This window comes from Mesitornis unicolor, unplaced genomic scaffold (assembly GCF_000695765.1).
Source record: "Mesitornis unicolor isolate BGI_N332 unplaced genomic scaffold, ASM69576v1 scaffold15990, whole genome shotgun sequence".
In the NCBI taxonomy this organism is placed as follows: domain Eukaryota; kingdom Metazoa; phylum Chordata; class Aves; order Mesitornithiformes; family Mesitornithidae; genus Mesitornis; species Mesitornis unicolor.
Genome location: NW_010160434.1, coordinates 38,639 through 54,712, shown reverse-complemented (window position 1 = coordinate 54,712; position 16,074 = coordinate 38,639). Strand labels below are relative to the sequence as shown.

Below are 16,074 nucleotides of genomic sequence, written 5' to 3'. Positions count from 1 at the left end.
CAGCCAGCTAATTTGCATGTTAATTGTTCAACCTCAAAATTACTTCTATTTCTAATTTCTGAAAACAGCTTAATGTTTAAAGGTTTGAATGTATCAAAGATTTTATTGCACTACTACCTAATTTACAAAAAGCAGACTGTTTGTATGTTAAGACTGATTTGCTAGTCTATTTCAGTTATTAGAACTTGTAGTTATTTAGGCCTTTCTTTATTCAACCCCAAATTTCACTGTAGTAGTTTGTTTAAAATAAGCAAAAGTAAATGTTCATCCAACACTGGATTTTGAAATACTAGAAAAATGTGCATGGGATAAATGATTTGCTTGTTTTGATAAATACGTATCTTTCTATTTTTTAAAAAATAGCTCCCAAAAGTGCAGTTCTGGCCTATGCTTTTCTTCACTTCCTCCTCATTTTTTTTTAAAGTTGCAATGGTAATTCAATGTTTGTAATTTAAAATAATTATTTTTTTCTTGCTCTACATTCTTAGATGAAATTGAATCTTATTCTCTTCATCTTGCTCAACATTACTAGGAGTAAAGATTCTGACTGTGACCTATTGCTTGTGTAACTTTTCCTTCAGCTGCATAGATTTAAGACTGTCTCAGTTGCAGAAAAAATAGCTGGTGGATATTACATGATTAAGAAAGCACTTTACTTTGTGAGGCTTATGTTGAGCTTTAGAAAATTATTTCCTTGCATGGAAACCAAGGAAACTTCTTAATTGTGGGGGGGAAGTTGGGGGGGGGAGGACGACAGGGGACAAACCACAAAACAAAAAAACAGAATTAGATGTAAAATACTTTTAAGTGTCAAGCAGTGCTTCTGCTTTAAGTTACCTCAGTTTATTGTTTTCTAAAAGCATTTTGTTGCCTGCAAAAGTACTCTCAAAAATGTTATTCTTATTGAAAACTTGCCCTTTCTTTTACCTTTAAGGCAATTTTAGATATTTTAGTGTTAAGGGTTCTCTGTTCTTCAGCATATTCTTTCTTTCAAACTGATAACATAAAACTTTCATTTCTTTCCAGATTCCTGATCAGATGTTCTTCCACACCGACTATCGGCCACTTATTCGAGACTCTAACAATTACGTCCTAGATGAGCAGACTCAGCAGGCTCCTCATCTCATGCCTCCTCCCTTCTTAGTAGATGTGGATGGAAACCCCTATCCAACAGACTATCAAAGATTGGTGCCAGGGAGGGAGAACTGTGCAGATAAACATTTGATTCCTCAACTTGGATATGTAGCAACAAGTAAGAACAGTATCACTAAAGGTCTGCATCCAGAGGCTAGAGTTACTGTACTAATTCTGATTAGGAACAGAGTAGATATGACATAGGTGATTTAAAAATGCTTTTGTTTTCTCACGTGTTAGCTATTCTGTATTAATGTTCACTGAAGTTCCTGAGAGGTGCCACAGTGAACATGATTATAAATATGCAAAAAAATATACTGATTGTTCAAATGGATGTCTTAATTCTTTTCAGTGATCACTGATATATGCACAAAGTATGTTTGAATTGTAGACTCTATAATGTCTCGTTCAGAATAAGCAATTGGAATAATTTCAAGAATGATTTTCATTGTTTGTAGAACTGTAATGTAAACAATGGGATTAAATAATCTGCCTTGTCAGTTAGCTGAACATATATTTTATTAACTGAATATATTTTATTTGTATTGCACTTGCAAGGTGATGGAGAAGTGGTTGAACAAGTTATAGGCCAACAGGCAGATCAGGATGAAGACGACTTTCTTGATGATGTGATTAGACAGTTACAACTACAAGAAGATCAAAGAATTGGAGTTGATCAAGAACCTACTACAAGTGGTCTACAAAGTAGAGAAGGAACACCTAGGAGAGGTTAGTACTTGCTGATAAATTCTTAGGTAATGGTTCTGTCTCCATTTTTATTATGCTGTCTGAAATGCTTCAGGCAGGTTTTAATTTTAATGTTGTTTTGGGCACTAAGATTCCCTTAACGTAGTGGTTAAGAAGAAGATTAAAAAGGAGTGATTAAGAAGAAGATTACAATCTTTTTATTCATTAAAACACTGCTACTCCTGTGATTAAATTACAAAACAAAAGCTTTCGCCTTTCCTTTTAAAGAGCAGTAATTGTGTTTCTAGTAAAATGTTACATACTGAATAATATTTCTAGAGTACTCCAATAACATTTACAGGAGCTACATTTATTCTCCCTTAAAGTTTGCAAAGTAAGTATTCTAGAAGTACTCACTCTGGATTCCCTTCTCCCTTCTTTACAAATTTAAACCAGACACTTCTCTGATCTGTGTCCTTATAGTTTTAACTATGTAAGCTCAGCTCCGGGAAAACTGCTTTTTAGAACCTCACTAGCCTCAGAGTTGCCTGAAATAGTTCAGAAAAACACCTCTGTCACATTATACTTCCTTTCACTGTATTAAAATAGTAGTAGAAATAACAATTTTAAAAGTATATATGTAATCTCACTGTATTTTCTATAAGGCAGATAATTTCCTGAAGGTGATAAGTAGTCATATACCTGTGATCATGGAGATAAAAATATGTAAAGTTTTAATTTTTTATCTTCTAGTAAGAAGAAACAAGCTCCCAATCCTGTGTAGTCTGGAAAAAATGTTTTTGTTTGTATATTTTAGCATTTAGAAGACCAAGTTTGGACATCCAGTCTTCTCCCAATATTGGTCTGCGACGTAGTGGGCAAGTTGAAGGTGTGCGCCAGATGCATCAGAATTCTCCACGAAGTCAGATGGCTACTAAGAGAGACCTTCAGGCTTGGAGACGAAGAGTAATTGTCCCAGAAATACCACCAAGCTTACTCAGGTCTGTAGACAGTACTGGCCGGCAGATCTGACTAGAGAGAACACATCATGTTGTTTTTAATAATTCTAGTGCTGTTAGGCCTAAGCTAAAATAGATACGTTGTACACGTTGGAATAGTTCTGTGTTACGGTCAGCTGTGTGTAAAAACTTTTAACTGTAAAGTCCATTCAACAAAAATAAATTGAAGTTTCTCTAGTTTAATAGAGAATGTTTCTCCCATATTTCAGTATTACAAGTAATTTTAAAGGACAGCTAGATTACCTAGATTGTTGCTTTTTCCAAAATAAAGCAATATAGGTTAAATTCATTTACATGAAAGAGTTTGAAGAGATTGTGCTTTTGTGAGAATTCGTGGGGTTGATGTGTTACGACCAGAAGCAGCACTGAGTACTTGAAATGCTAGAACAGGTAGCTGCTTCCTACACTCAGTATGTGTCTGTGAAAAGAAGAATTAAGAGCTAAATACTTCTAATGGAATTAGGTGTTAGGGTTTTTTAGATCGAGCCTTTAAAGAGGACAGATAGTTTAACTTTTCAGCATTGTCAAAACAGATGTAGAATTAGATTTTCATTACTTTTTTGTAGGAAGCAGGAAGAATATCGAAATGCAAAAGGGGAAGAAGAGAGAGAGCTTTATGCAAGAGAGAAGAAAAAGTCATTCCAATCTTTGGAAAAGGTATGCAGCAGCTGCTAGGAAAATGGCCATTCTGAAGGTGTTGTCTTCAAAGGTTTCTGCTAATTCAGCTTCTGCTTATTGCAGGACAAGGTTTGATTTATGAATACTTAGAATTCTTTTTTCTTTCTGCCTTGTCTCCTTCCATCTAAGATATTTGGTAGTAATTTATAAAAGACTTGTTTCTAGGCCATTCTGGTTTTACTGTAGCTGGTTTCAAAGACACTTGTTGCAGATCCATGCTAAAGCACTGAAGTTCAAGTGAGAATTTTCAAGGCCCTGTATTATAGGGTTATAGGCTATATTGCTATTCTCTCGTCATTTTACTTTAGATGACATTTTGTGTGTGGGGCAGCTTTTTCATACTTGTCCCATTTTGAATTATTTTTAATCTGTTTTTTTTAAGAAGAACATTTGATAAGAAGAAAAATTGGTTATTGTACTGTTTTTATAAGATGCGCTGTGTTTTGCAGTACAAAACAATTTGTAACAGGAATTCTTCTGCATGATGTAATGTGATGGGCTGTTCAGTTTTTGCATTCAGCAGTGCTTTTAGCTACCCTTTCACCCCCATAAAAGTATGTCACATAGTACTTTTATGTAACTTTTTTTCACTTCTGTATAAATTAGAGTGACTCCGAGTCTTCATTAATACAATCTAAGCGTAGACTGCATAGACGGAAATACTGCAGTTACAGAACACGGAATAACATTGAACAACTGGAGTCTTCTGACGAGGAAAGAAGTAACTGCTTTGGCTTGATAGAGCAGGTAAGTTCTGTTCCAGGTTCTGTGTTTTGAACTTGAGTTTCTCAGTAAGTGAAGATTCATTTAGATGTGCCTTTTCTCTCTTGAAACAACCAACCAAGCAAAAAAACCTCACCTCCTTTATCAGGGAAAGTATTTCTGTAAGCATCGTTATTGTTAGCACTTCTTAAACCTAGTTATCTGTTGCTTTATTAATGGCAGTCTTTCCTGTCATTTTATACATGGCTGAACTACTTTTGCGGAGAGTCTTCTAAACCAAATCCACAGCCCAAAGCAAAAAACTGATGTACAATGCTGAGGTTGGCTTAAAGTGAAGGTTGGACTTTAGATGTGTTTTACTGTTTATCTACCTTCAAAATCTGTGCACACATCTAAAACTAGAAATTTTGAGGATTCTTGATACAGCATTGTTACAGCCTCGTAATGTGATTCTCCCACAGGGTCTGTTTATCCCGGCCAAATCCGGCTTGGGGTGAAACAGGACTTCGCTGGGGGTAGCAGGAGCTTTTGACAGTTGTGTTTTCAGATGCCGCAAATCAGTGGTAGGACTGTTTGGACTATAGTTGGCTTGCCTTGCACACAAGAAAATAATCTCAAATAGTTTGGAATTTGAAGGAATCAAAATTACCTGCCACTTTGTTCTGATAAGTGATGTGAACTTATTCTTAGACTAGAAAAAAGCAGAACTGTTACACGGTAGGGGGATAGAAGTCTTGCATTGTGAAGAGTGGCTACAGCAGGTGGTTCCGCATGTAGCTGTTATAATGTGAGTGAGTATACAGAAGTCAGTGGTTAACAGTGCACTCCTGAAATTTGTAGGATAAGTGAAGTCAGCTACAAAAAAACATTTTAACAACATTTTAACAACTCTTTTTACTGAATTTCTTCCTAACTTGGTAATATGCAGACATGAATGGAGAATGTGTTTTATTTTTTAAACCTTTAAAAATGTGTGCTAAGTTTTTGATGGACTGCATATTTTTAAATTCAGGAAGCTGAAGAAAGTGAGGGCTCTGGCTCATCTGATGAAGAAGAAGAGTGGAGAAGTGACAGGAAAAGCAACAGTAATAGTTCTAGGTAAAACAGAACAAACAAATACTATCTTTTATTGTAATGAGTTTTACTTGAATTTTGGGAAGTTAAATGTTGTATAGAAGTTCTAATGTGCTTCGTATGTGTTGTGGTTTAGCCTGGTAAGCAGCTAAACAGCATGCAGCTGATCACTCACTGCTCCCACTCCCTGGTGGCAGGGTGTGGATAATACTTCTAGGGTGCTGTACTATACTGACACATTGCATTATTAATTAGTGTGCCATTTGTGCCACCAAAACAGTTCTGTCTTTTAATGTAATTATAAATCATCTTGCTTTTTTGCTAGATGACAAGGAGAAAGAAGATAGTCTGAAACATTTTTATAGTGTGTGTTGTTGAGTTTTTGATGGGTGGGGGGGTTTGTTTGGGTTTTTTGTTTGTTTTTTTTAATTATGCAGCAAGTCAGTTGCTCCTACAAAAATAGTTTGGGGAAAAAAAAAAATCTTAATTTTCATAAAGTTATAGTTTTATTTAGAACTGACGTTATAGGTAACTTTTTAATCACTTTACTATGGCTTTTTTGGATATTCTTTGTAGCACTCTATAGTAATAGAACTAAAAAATACTGAGAGGAATAGATAGATATAAAAAAGCAAATGTGTACCTGTGAGATTGCTATAACTGTCTTTAAAGAATTTAAGTAGTCTTTGGCTAGTATGTTCTTTGGGGAGGGCTCTTAACTAGTCCAGAATTTCATTGCACAACTTTCTTGAATAAAATTACTGATTTTAGACTTCATCAGAGTTGAGTTTTTTTTAAAAAACATGTTTTGAATTAATGTGTTCCCAAAAAATTAAGTTAAACATCAAGTGAAGTAATTGTTACAACTGGTCAATGTAATTTTGACTCTTTTTTGATAGTGCTTTCAACAGTAATATATGCCTGCAGATATTTGCCTAAGAGAATTTAGCATTCTGAACTAGTGACAGCTTGGTTCTGTGTTTGTATTTTCCCTGACCCCATCCACTACGGACAGTGATTCTTCAAGTAGATACTCTGACTGGATCGCTGATGCAGGGATTAACCTACAACCTCCCATACGGACTTCTCGACGGAAAGCTGTTAGATACTGCAGTACTTCAGAAGATGAAGTATCAGCAGAGAAATTATCTCCTCCAAAGAGAAGAAGAAGAAGAAAAAGAAGGAAAAAGCCCAAACCAAAAAAGCAGGAGGAGGTATACAGCTAACTCTCTTAGGTTTTAGACCTCTTCACTGTAAATTGTTATTGCCATTCGACAAGGATGTTGGTATCACTGCATACATTGTACCTTTAATTAATTTGAGACCCTTTCTAAGGCAAGGTATCTGCTGATTTGTGTGGAGGAATCTGCATTTCAAGTCAAGTAATATTCACTTTTCAAATAAAGAGGGTTCTCAAGCTTGCTGGTATCAAATGAGAAATGTCTGCAGCATGTTAGACTAAACCCCTGTTAAACTGTTTGGTTTCAAGTAACATATCTTTTTGAAAACTTAGAGGATATAGTCGCTGTATTTATGGTGACCATATAATAATTACTCTTTTTTTTAAGTTACTGAAATTTTAAAGTTAATTTAAATGATTATCATTTTTAAGTTAAAATAGCTGCTATTTGTTGTTTTCTACCATAAAGGGGCAAAAAGATCTGTTTTTAATGCTAGGGTTAATTTTGGTGTGTGCTTCTCTCCATTCTTTCACTGTCTTCCAAGTATTCTCAAATCATATTTTCAGAGCTCTTTTATTATGTGTATTTGCTGTGCAGTATTTCTCATGATTTTTCCCCTTCAAATAATTTCTTACATCTTGATTGGTTTTTAATTGGGCACTGAGAATGCCATCTAAATTATAAAACCTTGTTCCTCCTTAGACCTGCATAATAGTAATCTTGCTAACAGGAAAAGAATGCTTAGTATTAATCCTACAAATAGAGTCACAATTTGAGCAAAGCCTTGGAGGAATTTTGCTAATACATTTTGAAGATTTACATTAGTCTTTTCTAAGTTAAGCTTTTGTCTACCAAATTAAAATGGAATGAGTTGGTTTCATGTCATGTCAGCAAGATGTTTGGTGTGTCTGATTTGGCTCTCTGTTAATTGTAAAGGCTAATACATCAACAGAACCAGTAAACTTGGAATTGTCATATGATTTGCATCCTCCCGTTTGGATAACAGACACAGCTCTTCGAAGATCACCATTTGTTCCTCAGATGGGTGACGAGGTAGGAATATTTGAAATCTTTAAATACTTTTATTAACTAACATCATTTATCATTTAGTTACTAAATATAGGAAAACATTTACTGTTTGGTTGTTTGGGTTTGTTGCTTTTTTAGGTAATATATTTCCGACAAGGACATGAAGCTTACATTGAGGCAGTTAGAAGAAATAACATTTATGAACTGAATCCACTCAAGGAGCCATGGAGAAAAGTAGTTCTTAGGGTAGGTCTGCATTGAAGATACTGTGAGTTCAGTACTAGTAGTCTGTGAATGAAGAGTTGTATTACACTGGTTGCAAAATATTGATTTGAGAGGTTATGCTGTTTCCCATCATGCTTCCCTGGGGGAACAAAAGGGGAAAGTGTCTTCAGTTACCAGACTACCTTAGGAGTTACCTATGGGGAGCCCAAATGTAAAAAGCTGCTTTAAAATTGCCAAGTCTGACAAACTGTCTTCCAGTCACATCTCAAATACAGTTTCAGAATCTGTGGCTTTTTGAACATGGGTGCAATTTGTGTGCTTGGTTAACTGATGTTGAATTAATTGTTCTGTGCATAGTCCAGAAGAATACTTGCTGAAACTGTTTGTTCTTACCTGTAGGATCAGGAATTGGTAAAAATTGTTGGAATTAGATACGAAGTTGGTCCTCCCACATTGTGTTGTCTCAAGCTTGCCTTTATAGATCACGCAACTGGAAAACATACAGACAAATCATTTTCCATCAGGTTTGTGCATCTTTATTTTTCTGAAAAGGATTTAAAAGTACGTTTCTTCTTAAGCTTCACCCTAAAGCCTTGAGATGTGCACATGAAAGTGATTTTTTTTTTTTAATGTAGATACCATGATATGCCAGATGTTATCGACTTCCTTATATTACGTCAGTTCTATGATGAAGCACGACAAAGGAACTGGCAAGCTTGTAAGTGTGTTTTCTTAGTACTAGACTAAATGATTTTTAAAATCAAAATTCTGTCCTTTGTTAATTGCTGAATGTGCTAGATGCTGTTTGCTTGTAACTTTGAGAGCTCCCTACTAAGTAAGGTCCCTTTGCCCATTAGAAATTTGAGACTCTTAACTGTTGAACTAAGCGTTTTGGAAGGATTACCATATATCTGAGTCTTCAAAGCGTATATTGAAACTCGAGCGTTCCCTTTTCTTATTTTACAGCCTAGTAGCAAACTTACTTAGATTTTAGCACTTGTATTTTTCTGGCATTGTCACTTCTTTTATTGCATATCAGTGGGTTTAGAACTTTAAGCCCAAATACATGCATCAAAAGTTTTGTAATCGCATGTAGAAGTGTAATTAAGTAACGTTGCTTGGTAGAATATCTGAGCAGACTGTTTTTTGCTCTAGCTGATAGGTTCCGATCCATTATTGATGATGCATGGTGGTTTGGAACAGTGTTGGGTCAAGAACCGTATCAGCCTCAGTATCCAGATAGTCACTTTCAGTGTTACAGTGTTAAGTAAGTACAGAAGAATTTTACACTTCTAATGTTAATAGTGTTGGTTGACTCTTACGTAGCTGGCTTATTGGTATGAGAATGTGTAAATTGTTCAAATAATTTTACTGGTTGTATTATCACTAAATGGTTTCAAGTTGCTAATCTAGTGCAACATGAATATGTAATAACTTGTAGTAACTTTTTAGTGAATACTAATATGGTAAAATAGCTTACTAACCTCATTCACATTTTTAAATCATTTTCTATAATGACTGGTGCTAAATCTCTTCCACAAAGCAAGCAGTGCAATTTTCAGTGTACATTACTTATTATACTTCATTGATAATTAGCTTCGGATTGGGTGTGCTGTATCTTTTCTGTTGTTGCTGACAATCCTGACCCTTATGCTTCAGGTTTTTACACTTCTGTCTTTCACTTTATAGTCCACAGGAGCCAGTATACACTTAAGATGAAGATCTCATGCTATTGTTTGAGATTCCTGTAGAGAGTGTTTCCAAATGTTGCTCTCTTCATGCATGACACATGAATGTGAAGACAGAACTTGAGTCTCTTCAATGCCTGGTGGTATTCTGCCATGTTCCCCATTGTGTAGATCCCACTTGCAGTTTCACTTTGTGATTTCCTCTTTGGGTGATACTTTGCTAGTGGATGACAGTGTAACTCTCTTGTTACCTGTAACAGACAAATCCTGAGATTTGTCTGGAGGCAGCGCTGCCTAGATGAAGGCATATAATATCAAGTGCATTGTTCAAAACATGGCAAATTGAGCAAATCAAGAGTATTAGAGTAGGAAAAAAACCCTACTTAAACAGGAAAGGCCAGGAACATCTGAGTCAAACCGCTAACAAGATGGTTGGACCCATACCTTATTTACCAAGGCGTGTTCTGAAAAATGACTCCCTACTATCCCCCCATGGTGGTTTGACATAAGTTGTGTTCCTCCTGTGCACCTTCTTTCACATCAACAAAGAGGTCCCTCACACAGAGGAGAAGAAAGCTGAACAAAGGTAACTCTGGATTTCAGTGTTCAGAATCAAGATATGGTCCTTGTCCTGCCCTGTCCAAGTTCTCTGGAATGGTTCTGGGATCTTGCTTGCTTTGGATTCCCCCAGCAAGGGGAGGACTGTAAACGGGATAGTCAGCGAATACGTACTATTCCTATTTCTGTCACAACCAGAGATTCTTTGTCTTTTACAGGATATTTAATATCCAGAGTTTCATTGTTAGAGGGCTTTATTTTTTCCCCCCATTCAGGCTTTTTAACCTGTCACTTACCTCAAGGAAAGAAAGTGTTTGAAGCTAATAGTCAGTTCTGTGAGATTACCAAGGTTGTGTTACGCATTTTGGTTCCTTGTCTCATCTACTTTAATTGTCATCTATCCTGTTGATTTTCCTTGAAGGGAAGATGTAAGTAACTCCCAGATTGTCATTCTTGCCTGTGTGCTTTTGGCAAGTGAATTTTCAATTTTGTTTCTACAGCCACAGTTAGCAAATCGGCACTCTTGATGTGCCATAAATAAGTGGCATCAACATTAAGTCTCTGCAACAGATCATCTGACCATAGAGGACTTCTTCACGTTAGTGACAGTGATAAAGCTAAGACTGCTCCACATATAAAGGATCTGCCAGTATGTGCTGATTCTTGGTTTTTCTTTCTGATGGTTGCTTAATTACCTAAAAAGACAAAAAACTGAAATCCAGTCTATCTGTATGTTGATTGCTTGCCCTCGTTTCTTTCTCCTTCGAGCTCTTTTCTTACTTAAAGAGATGATCTTGACAAACTGAAATGGTGCTGAATGCTTACTGACATCTTACTCATGTCCCAGGCATGAGTGATAGTGTACTTGGAGTGTATCTCCCGCAGGTAAAAATAATTGTATTATTGGCTAGTATTTTTTCCCTTGTTTCGAGTCCAGATTCCAGTATAAAAATACAACTACATCTTGTTTGAAAGTACTAAATTTTATCTGTTAGCTCAGACCTTTTGATCTGCCACAACGGGGAATATATGTTACCGTCTATATGTTATACCTTTCATGTGTTTTGTTATGTTACTGCAGTTGCTCCTTAAGTTTAGATGGAGTTTTTAGTTTTCTTGGCCAGTTCAAAATCAAATTTCCAGTTATGAAAAAAAGCCTATCGCCAATTTCCTAGACCCCTTCTTCTGTGAATACTAGAGGATGTTTCACTATTTTAATGCACCAGCCTTTACCAGAGGAAAGTGTAGAGCTGCTTTGAACTTAGTTTAATAATTGAATAGGTAAGGAATGCACTGCTCTTTAAAGAGCATTTTCAGAAGAAAGCTCTTTAAAGATTTTTGCTGCTTTTGTAGAGAATGCGACTCTGTTCTACCTTGACTTATAAGCAACTCTTCTAGGGAAGATTCCTAAGATATGTATATGAAAATGTCTGGAGTATTTTGCAGGTACAGTTAGGTTTTGTGACTTGGCTGGGTCCATAGCTCTTGTAAATATTATCATTTGTTCAAGAATCATAAGTCTTGTCTCCCAAGAATCTGCATGGGGTTTAGCAGCAGTAGCTTCCTGATTTGCTTTCATATGCTTTATACATTGAATGCAAAATGATTTTTAAATACACTTCATTTTACATTTGTTTAAATGGAAAAAAAACAATCTAAACACATATGGTTATGACTCTTGTCTTAGAAGGACTGTGATATACTGTCTCTTCTTCACACAGAATTTGGGTTATGGTGCTTTTTTAGATGGCAGAATTTTGCTAATCCAGATGAGTTTGAGCATCTGCAGTTGTTCTTTGCCAATTCTGAGACAAAGAGTTTTATTGGAATAGAAGTGCTTTTTATTTATACCAGAAACAACCTTTGAAAGTTGGCTTTGAAGCACTCACTGATGGAGAGCGTGGAAAGCCACATTTGAACAATCTGGAGAGTAATTGCCGTGTAACTTAATTGAAAGTGTTACTACTAACCAAGTTGTCTCACACTTAGGAACCATCTCAACCGTGTTTGCCTTTATTTCCTCTTGGTCCTTAACTTTAGTTTCTTCATTTTATGCCTGCTCCTTTCTTTCTCCTCATGTGATATGCCTTATAAATTGAAATGTTAATATACCAAATACCTCACTTACTGTTCTTCCTTTCTCTGAAACGTTCCACAGACTTGAACAACTATTGTTGTGCTTAGCAAAAAAAATCCTCCTGTGTTTTTTCTTGTATCATTCACTTGATGTTGTTACCCCATCCTTCCAAGTGTATGGCTTATTTTACTTCTGCAACTTCTTGATGCAGGCTTTGTAAAATTGATTTTTATATTGAGTGAGTTGCATATAGATAAAATCAGGAACACAATTTTAATTTTAAATTCATTATGAAGAATGTTTCTTTTCTGCACTGTCAGCTGATTGCTAGCCAATGCTTTTGTTTATGTGCATGTTTATATGGTATATTTTATCAATATCTAATAGCAGCTGTGATTTAAATATGCTTGGAGGGAATACTTCTGAGCCAAGATAACTTTAAATTACTGTTTGTTTTGTTTTGATTTTTTTTTAAACTGTGTGAATCAGATGGGACAACGGTGAAATTGAAAAGCTTAGCCCATGGGACATGGAACCAGTTCCTGATAATGGTAGGTAGAAACTCACTTCATAAAACAGTTAATGTGCCTTCTCCCTCTTTCCAGTTCCTTCATTTCATGCAGGTAGTGGCTCTTAGATGATTCCTGTCTTTCTTGCGACTCTTGCCACTAAGCCATCTGAGTACAGTATCCATTGTGCATATCTACTTAACAAGTGGAACTGAGATGGTATTAGTTATCCTTTAAATTATAGACAATGTCAGCAGGGTGTTTTTGTGTGTTTAGGCAAGAAAGTTCTTAACGACAATCTTGCTTCAGATTTGGTGAAATACCTTGACTGTACCAATATTTTCTTTTTTTTTTTTCCCCTTTTACATCTTCCAGAGCAATTTTGAAGGAAATACTTGAAACATGTAGCTTTGGCTTATGCACTAAAACCTGCTACTTCCAAAGGTCAAGTTTCAAAAAAAATAATTTGTTATAATGCATTATAGTACAAGGGGGTGGGGGAAGAACGCATATAAAATAATTTCCAGTCAGCAAATCTTTACTGCATAGAGCCTAAAACCAGCAATTGATAAAGTTTGCCAGTCAAGTCTGTATTAACTGTAAGTCAATCAGTTGAATTCCTCGTTTATCTTACTGAATTCCATTTTCCAGAGTTGTGAGTACCAGCTGGGTGGAGGGAGGAAAATTTGTGAAATACTGAGTAGTTACGGAAGAAGCTGTCGAAAAGATACTAATTTTATTAATAACCTTTGCTAGGTTATTGTTAGCTTGTTTCCCAGGCACCAGAAAGGCTTACTCTACATTTCTTTCTTAAATATGAGTATATTGTACACATGTGGATGTTCTCAGTAGCCACCTGACTGTCTAACCTTTAAAGTGTTAGCTGTCTGCTTCAGTCATACCTTGTGATGATAAATTCTGCAAAACAGTCTCAAAACATGAAATTGAAATCTTTATACACTTTGGTTTATGGAAAATAAGTGATCACCAGAATTTTGGTTTTATACAGAGGTTTAACTGAAACATCCCATCTTCTCATCATCATCATCTGTCTCCTTCTAACATACAGAAGCTTTTCTTGCTCACTGTGAACTGGTTAATGCTTCCCATATTATGTCACTTAGAGACAGTCATATTATTGTCAGAGACTCACAAGCCTTACATGTGAACTTAAGTCAGGATTTTTGTTAACAGGACGAATTGTATCAGTTTCTTCTGAATGTTGTATACTGTGGTTTAAGTTGCTGTTTATATCAGTGTATTAATTATCACTTCTTCCTCATATGGATTGAAATATAAAGAGTAGAGTTCTCAACTACTTTAATTTGATAGCGTAAAAGAACTAGAATTCTTGAAATTGCTACACTGGCAATGTGGGGACAGAGACATCCTAGACCTAATTTAAATCTGGATGGTATTACATGTCCAAGTAATTATTTACTGGCTGTATCAGAGGCAAATTGTAACTACTTTCTTTGATCTAATAAGTTCTTACATTGCCATGTTAAGAGCTTAAGGTTTCATTGATCTGTGGAGCTGTGACTTTACCATAGGAAAACTGGGAAAATGGACACAAAAGAAAAGAAAAAAAAAAAAGCTAAACGATAGTGTGTCTTTTGTGGTTTTGTGGACAAGGTCAAAGAATTGAGAGGAATCCTCTGAACAGGTCAAGGATAGGTAACACAGCAGCCACTAGTCTAGAGGAAGAACAAAAATTGTCTGAAGACAATCCAGAACTCCTTGACTTTCTGCATTTCTTTCCAGGCAGAAAATGGTACTCTGTAGGGAAGTAAAGCTCTTTCAGAAAGGTTCTGTGCATTTCTAGAAAGCACGATTATGTTAACAATACAGTATAAAATGGGTTAAACCCTTTCTCCTTTTTCTTTTCTTCAATTGGATAACTTACAGATCAAATTGAAATTGTACCTTGTGTTTGCCGCTCTTCTTTCAAAGATTTCTTCTTCATTCAGTTTACTAAGATAGGTGTACAGAAGAAGAGCACTGAAGTTGGACTAACTAGCAAGTCACAACTTGTAATTTGTGTTACCTTTTGTATCCTGTAAGCATAAGTTTGTGTCAGATGTTAAACTCTTGTCTTGTCAGGGACAATGCTGTCAAGACCAGGAAAAGCTGGTGTAGACCTGAAAGTTCAGTTTTCAGCAGCCTGCTCACTTAAACCACTGTTGGTGTGGTCTGGCTTTTGTATATATTAATTATCTGTACCTGTACTGTAAGCAGTGCAACCCTCCTTCGAGGGGTTCAGCTTTCTGTGACCTATTTACTCCTGAAGATTAGACCGTATGGTCATACTCTCTGTATAGATAACATGCCAGGAGTTACGACAAGTCTTCTGTGCCATGTGAACCAGGGTGCTGCAACAAACACAAAGCTGGGTTCTTTACATGCTTGTTGAGAAGGACAGTGTTTTGTTTTAGTCTGCCATTCTGCTTTAGTTGTTACTCCTGCAGGAGAAACTCCCTCTTGAGTACTCGCACAATGGAGTACCAGATACCATGTGAGTTCTTCCTGACACAACCGTATGTAAGTGCAGAAACATTACTTGCTGCTTTCTCTTATGATTGACTTCAGGAAGTTTGGTTGTACCATTTGTTCCAGCTCAAAGATAAGTTAGAAAGATCATCTAAGTGAGTCACCTCTACCCCTTCAACATTTCTTAGTACCTTTTTGTATTTTACCCATTCGTTTCTTGAAGAACTGCTTAATCTTTAGTATTGTTTTAGTGGATAACAAATAGTGCTAGGGCTCTGTTAATGCAATAACAGGCAGAGAACTAGAAACAACTTTGGGTTATTAAGACTAAGACTAACGCTCTTCAGCTGAAGGAAGACAAAAGTCTTCTTCATAAACTTAGAAGTTCCTCCACTAAAGCTTGGGGTTTTTTCTCTACAGTAGTTGTAGCTGAAATGTGTTTTAGAATTTGCATGCAACATACTCATGGCTTACAGTTAAGCCTTTTCTTGCTTTTCACTTTTAATGGACAGACTCTTGGATGCTAATGGAAGCTCTTACTGTTAGTTTCTAGCTATAAGCCTACGTGCTTTACACTGTGGAATTTTATCTGCTAATAAAAATAATTAATCTGTTATTTCTGTTGTCCTAATCAGCACAAAGAAGTGATCTTGCTTACCCACAGTATCGGATCAGGAACCTTCACATGCTTGTTCCTTTTCAAGCGCTCAAATTAAATGAGCACCTTAGCTTTTCAAAAACAATGACAGTGCAGAACCTGCAGATGTGTACTAAAAACAGTCTGTGGAGTTGAGGAGGAAAGCTCTCCAGGGATAATATGTTATCTACTCAGTCATTCTGCATTAGCCAGATTGCATTAGTCTTTGAAAGCATGACTCTCCACGGAACCATACATCACAGCTTCATATTTCTGCTAGTTCTCAGTGCTTTGAAATGATTAGTCTGCCATGTTCAAAACAAATATTTTTTTAAATGTCCAAAAGATCACAGTCATTTAATACC

The 16,074-nt window shown here is 36.1% G+C and overlaps 1 protein-coding gene across 1 annotated transcript in view; it reads left to right on the top strand.

Annotated features, from left to right (window-relative positions):
- The window catches only part of BRWD1 (bromodomain and WD repeat domain containing 1), a 50,063-nt gene that overhangs the window by 18,704 nt on the left and 15,285 nt on the right, over window positions 1-16,074 (top strand). The window contains exons 16-28 of the mRNA XM_010189992.1: window positions 1,027-1,252; window positions 1,693-1,863; window positions 2,639-2,822; window positions 3,407-3,497; window positions 4,125-4,265; window positions 5,254-5,339; window positions 6,331-6,529; window positions 7,433-7,549; window positions 7,664-7,771; window positions 8,150-8,274; window positions 8,386-8,468; window positions 8,906-9,017; window positions 12,563-12,624. Coding sequence (XP_010188294.1) covers window positions 1,027-1,252; window positions 1,693-1,863; window positions 2,639-2,822; window positions 3,407-3,497; window positions 4,125-4,265; window positions 5,254-5,339; window positions 6,331-6,529; window positions 7,433-7,549; window positions 7,664-7,771; window positions 8,150-8,274; window positions 8,386-8,468; window positions 8,906-9,017; window positions 12,563-12,624 — 1,705 coding nt within the window. The remainder of the gene's footprint in view (window positions 1-1,026; window positions 1,253-1,692; window positions 1,864-2,638; window positions 2,823-3,406; window positions 3,498-4,124; window positions 4,266-5,253; window positions 5,340-6,330; window positions 6,530-7,432; window positions 7,550-7,663; window positions 7,772-8,149; window positions 8,275-8,385; window positions 8,469-8,905; window positions 9,018-12,562; window positions 12,625-16,074) is intronic.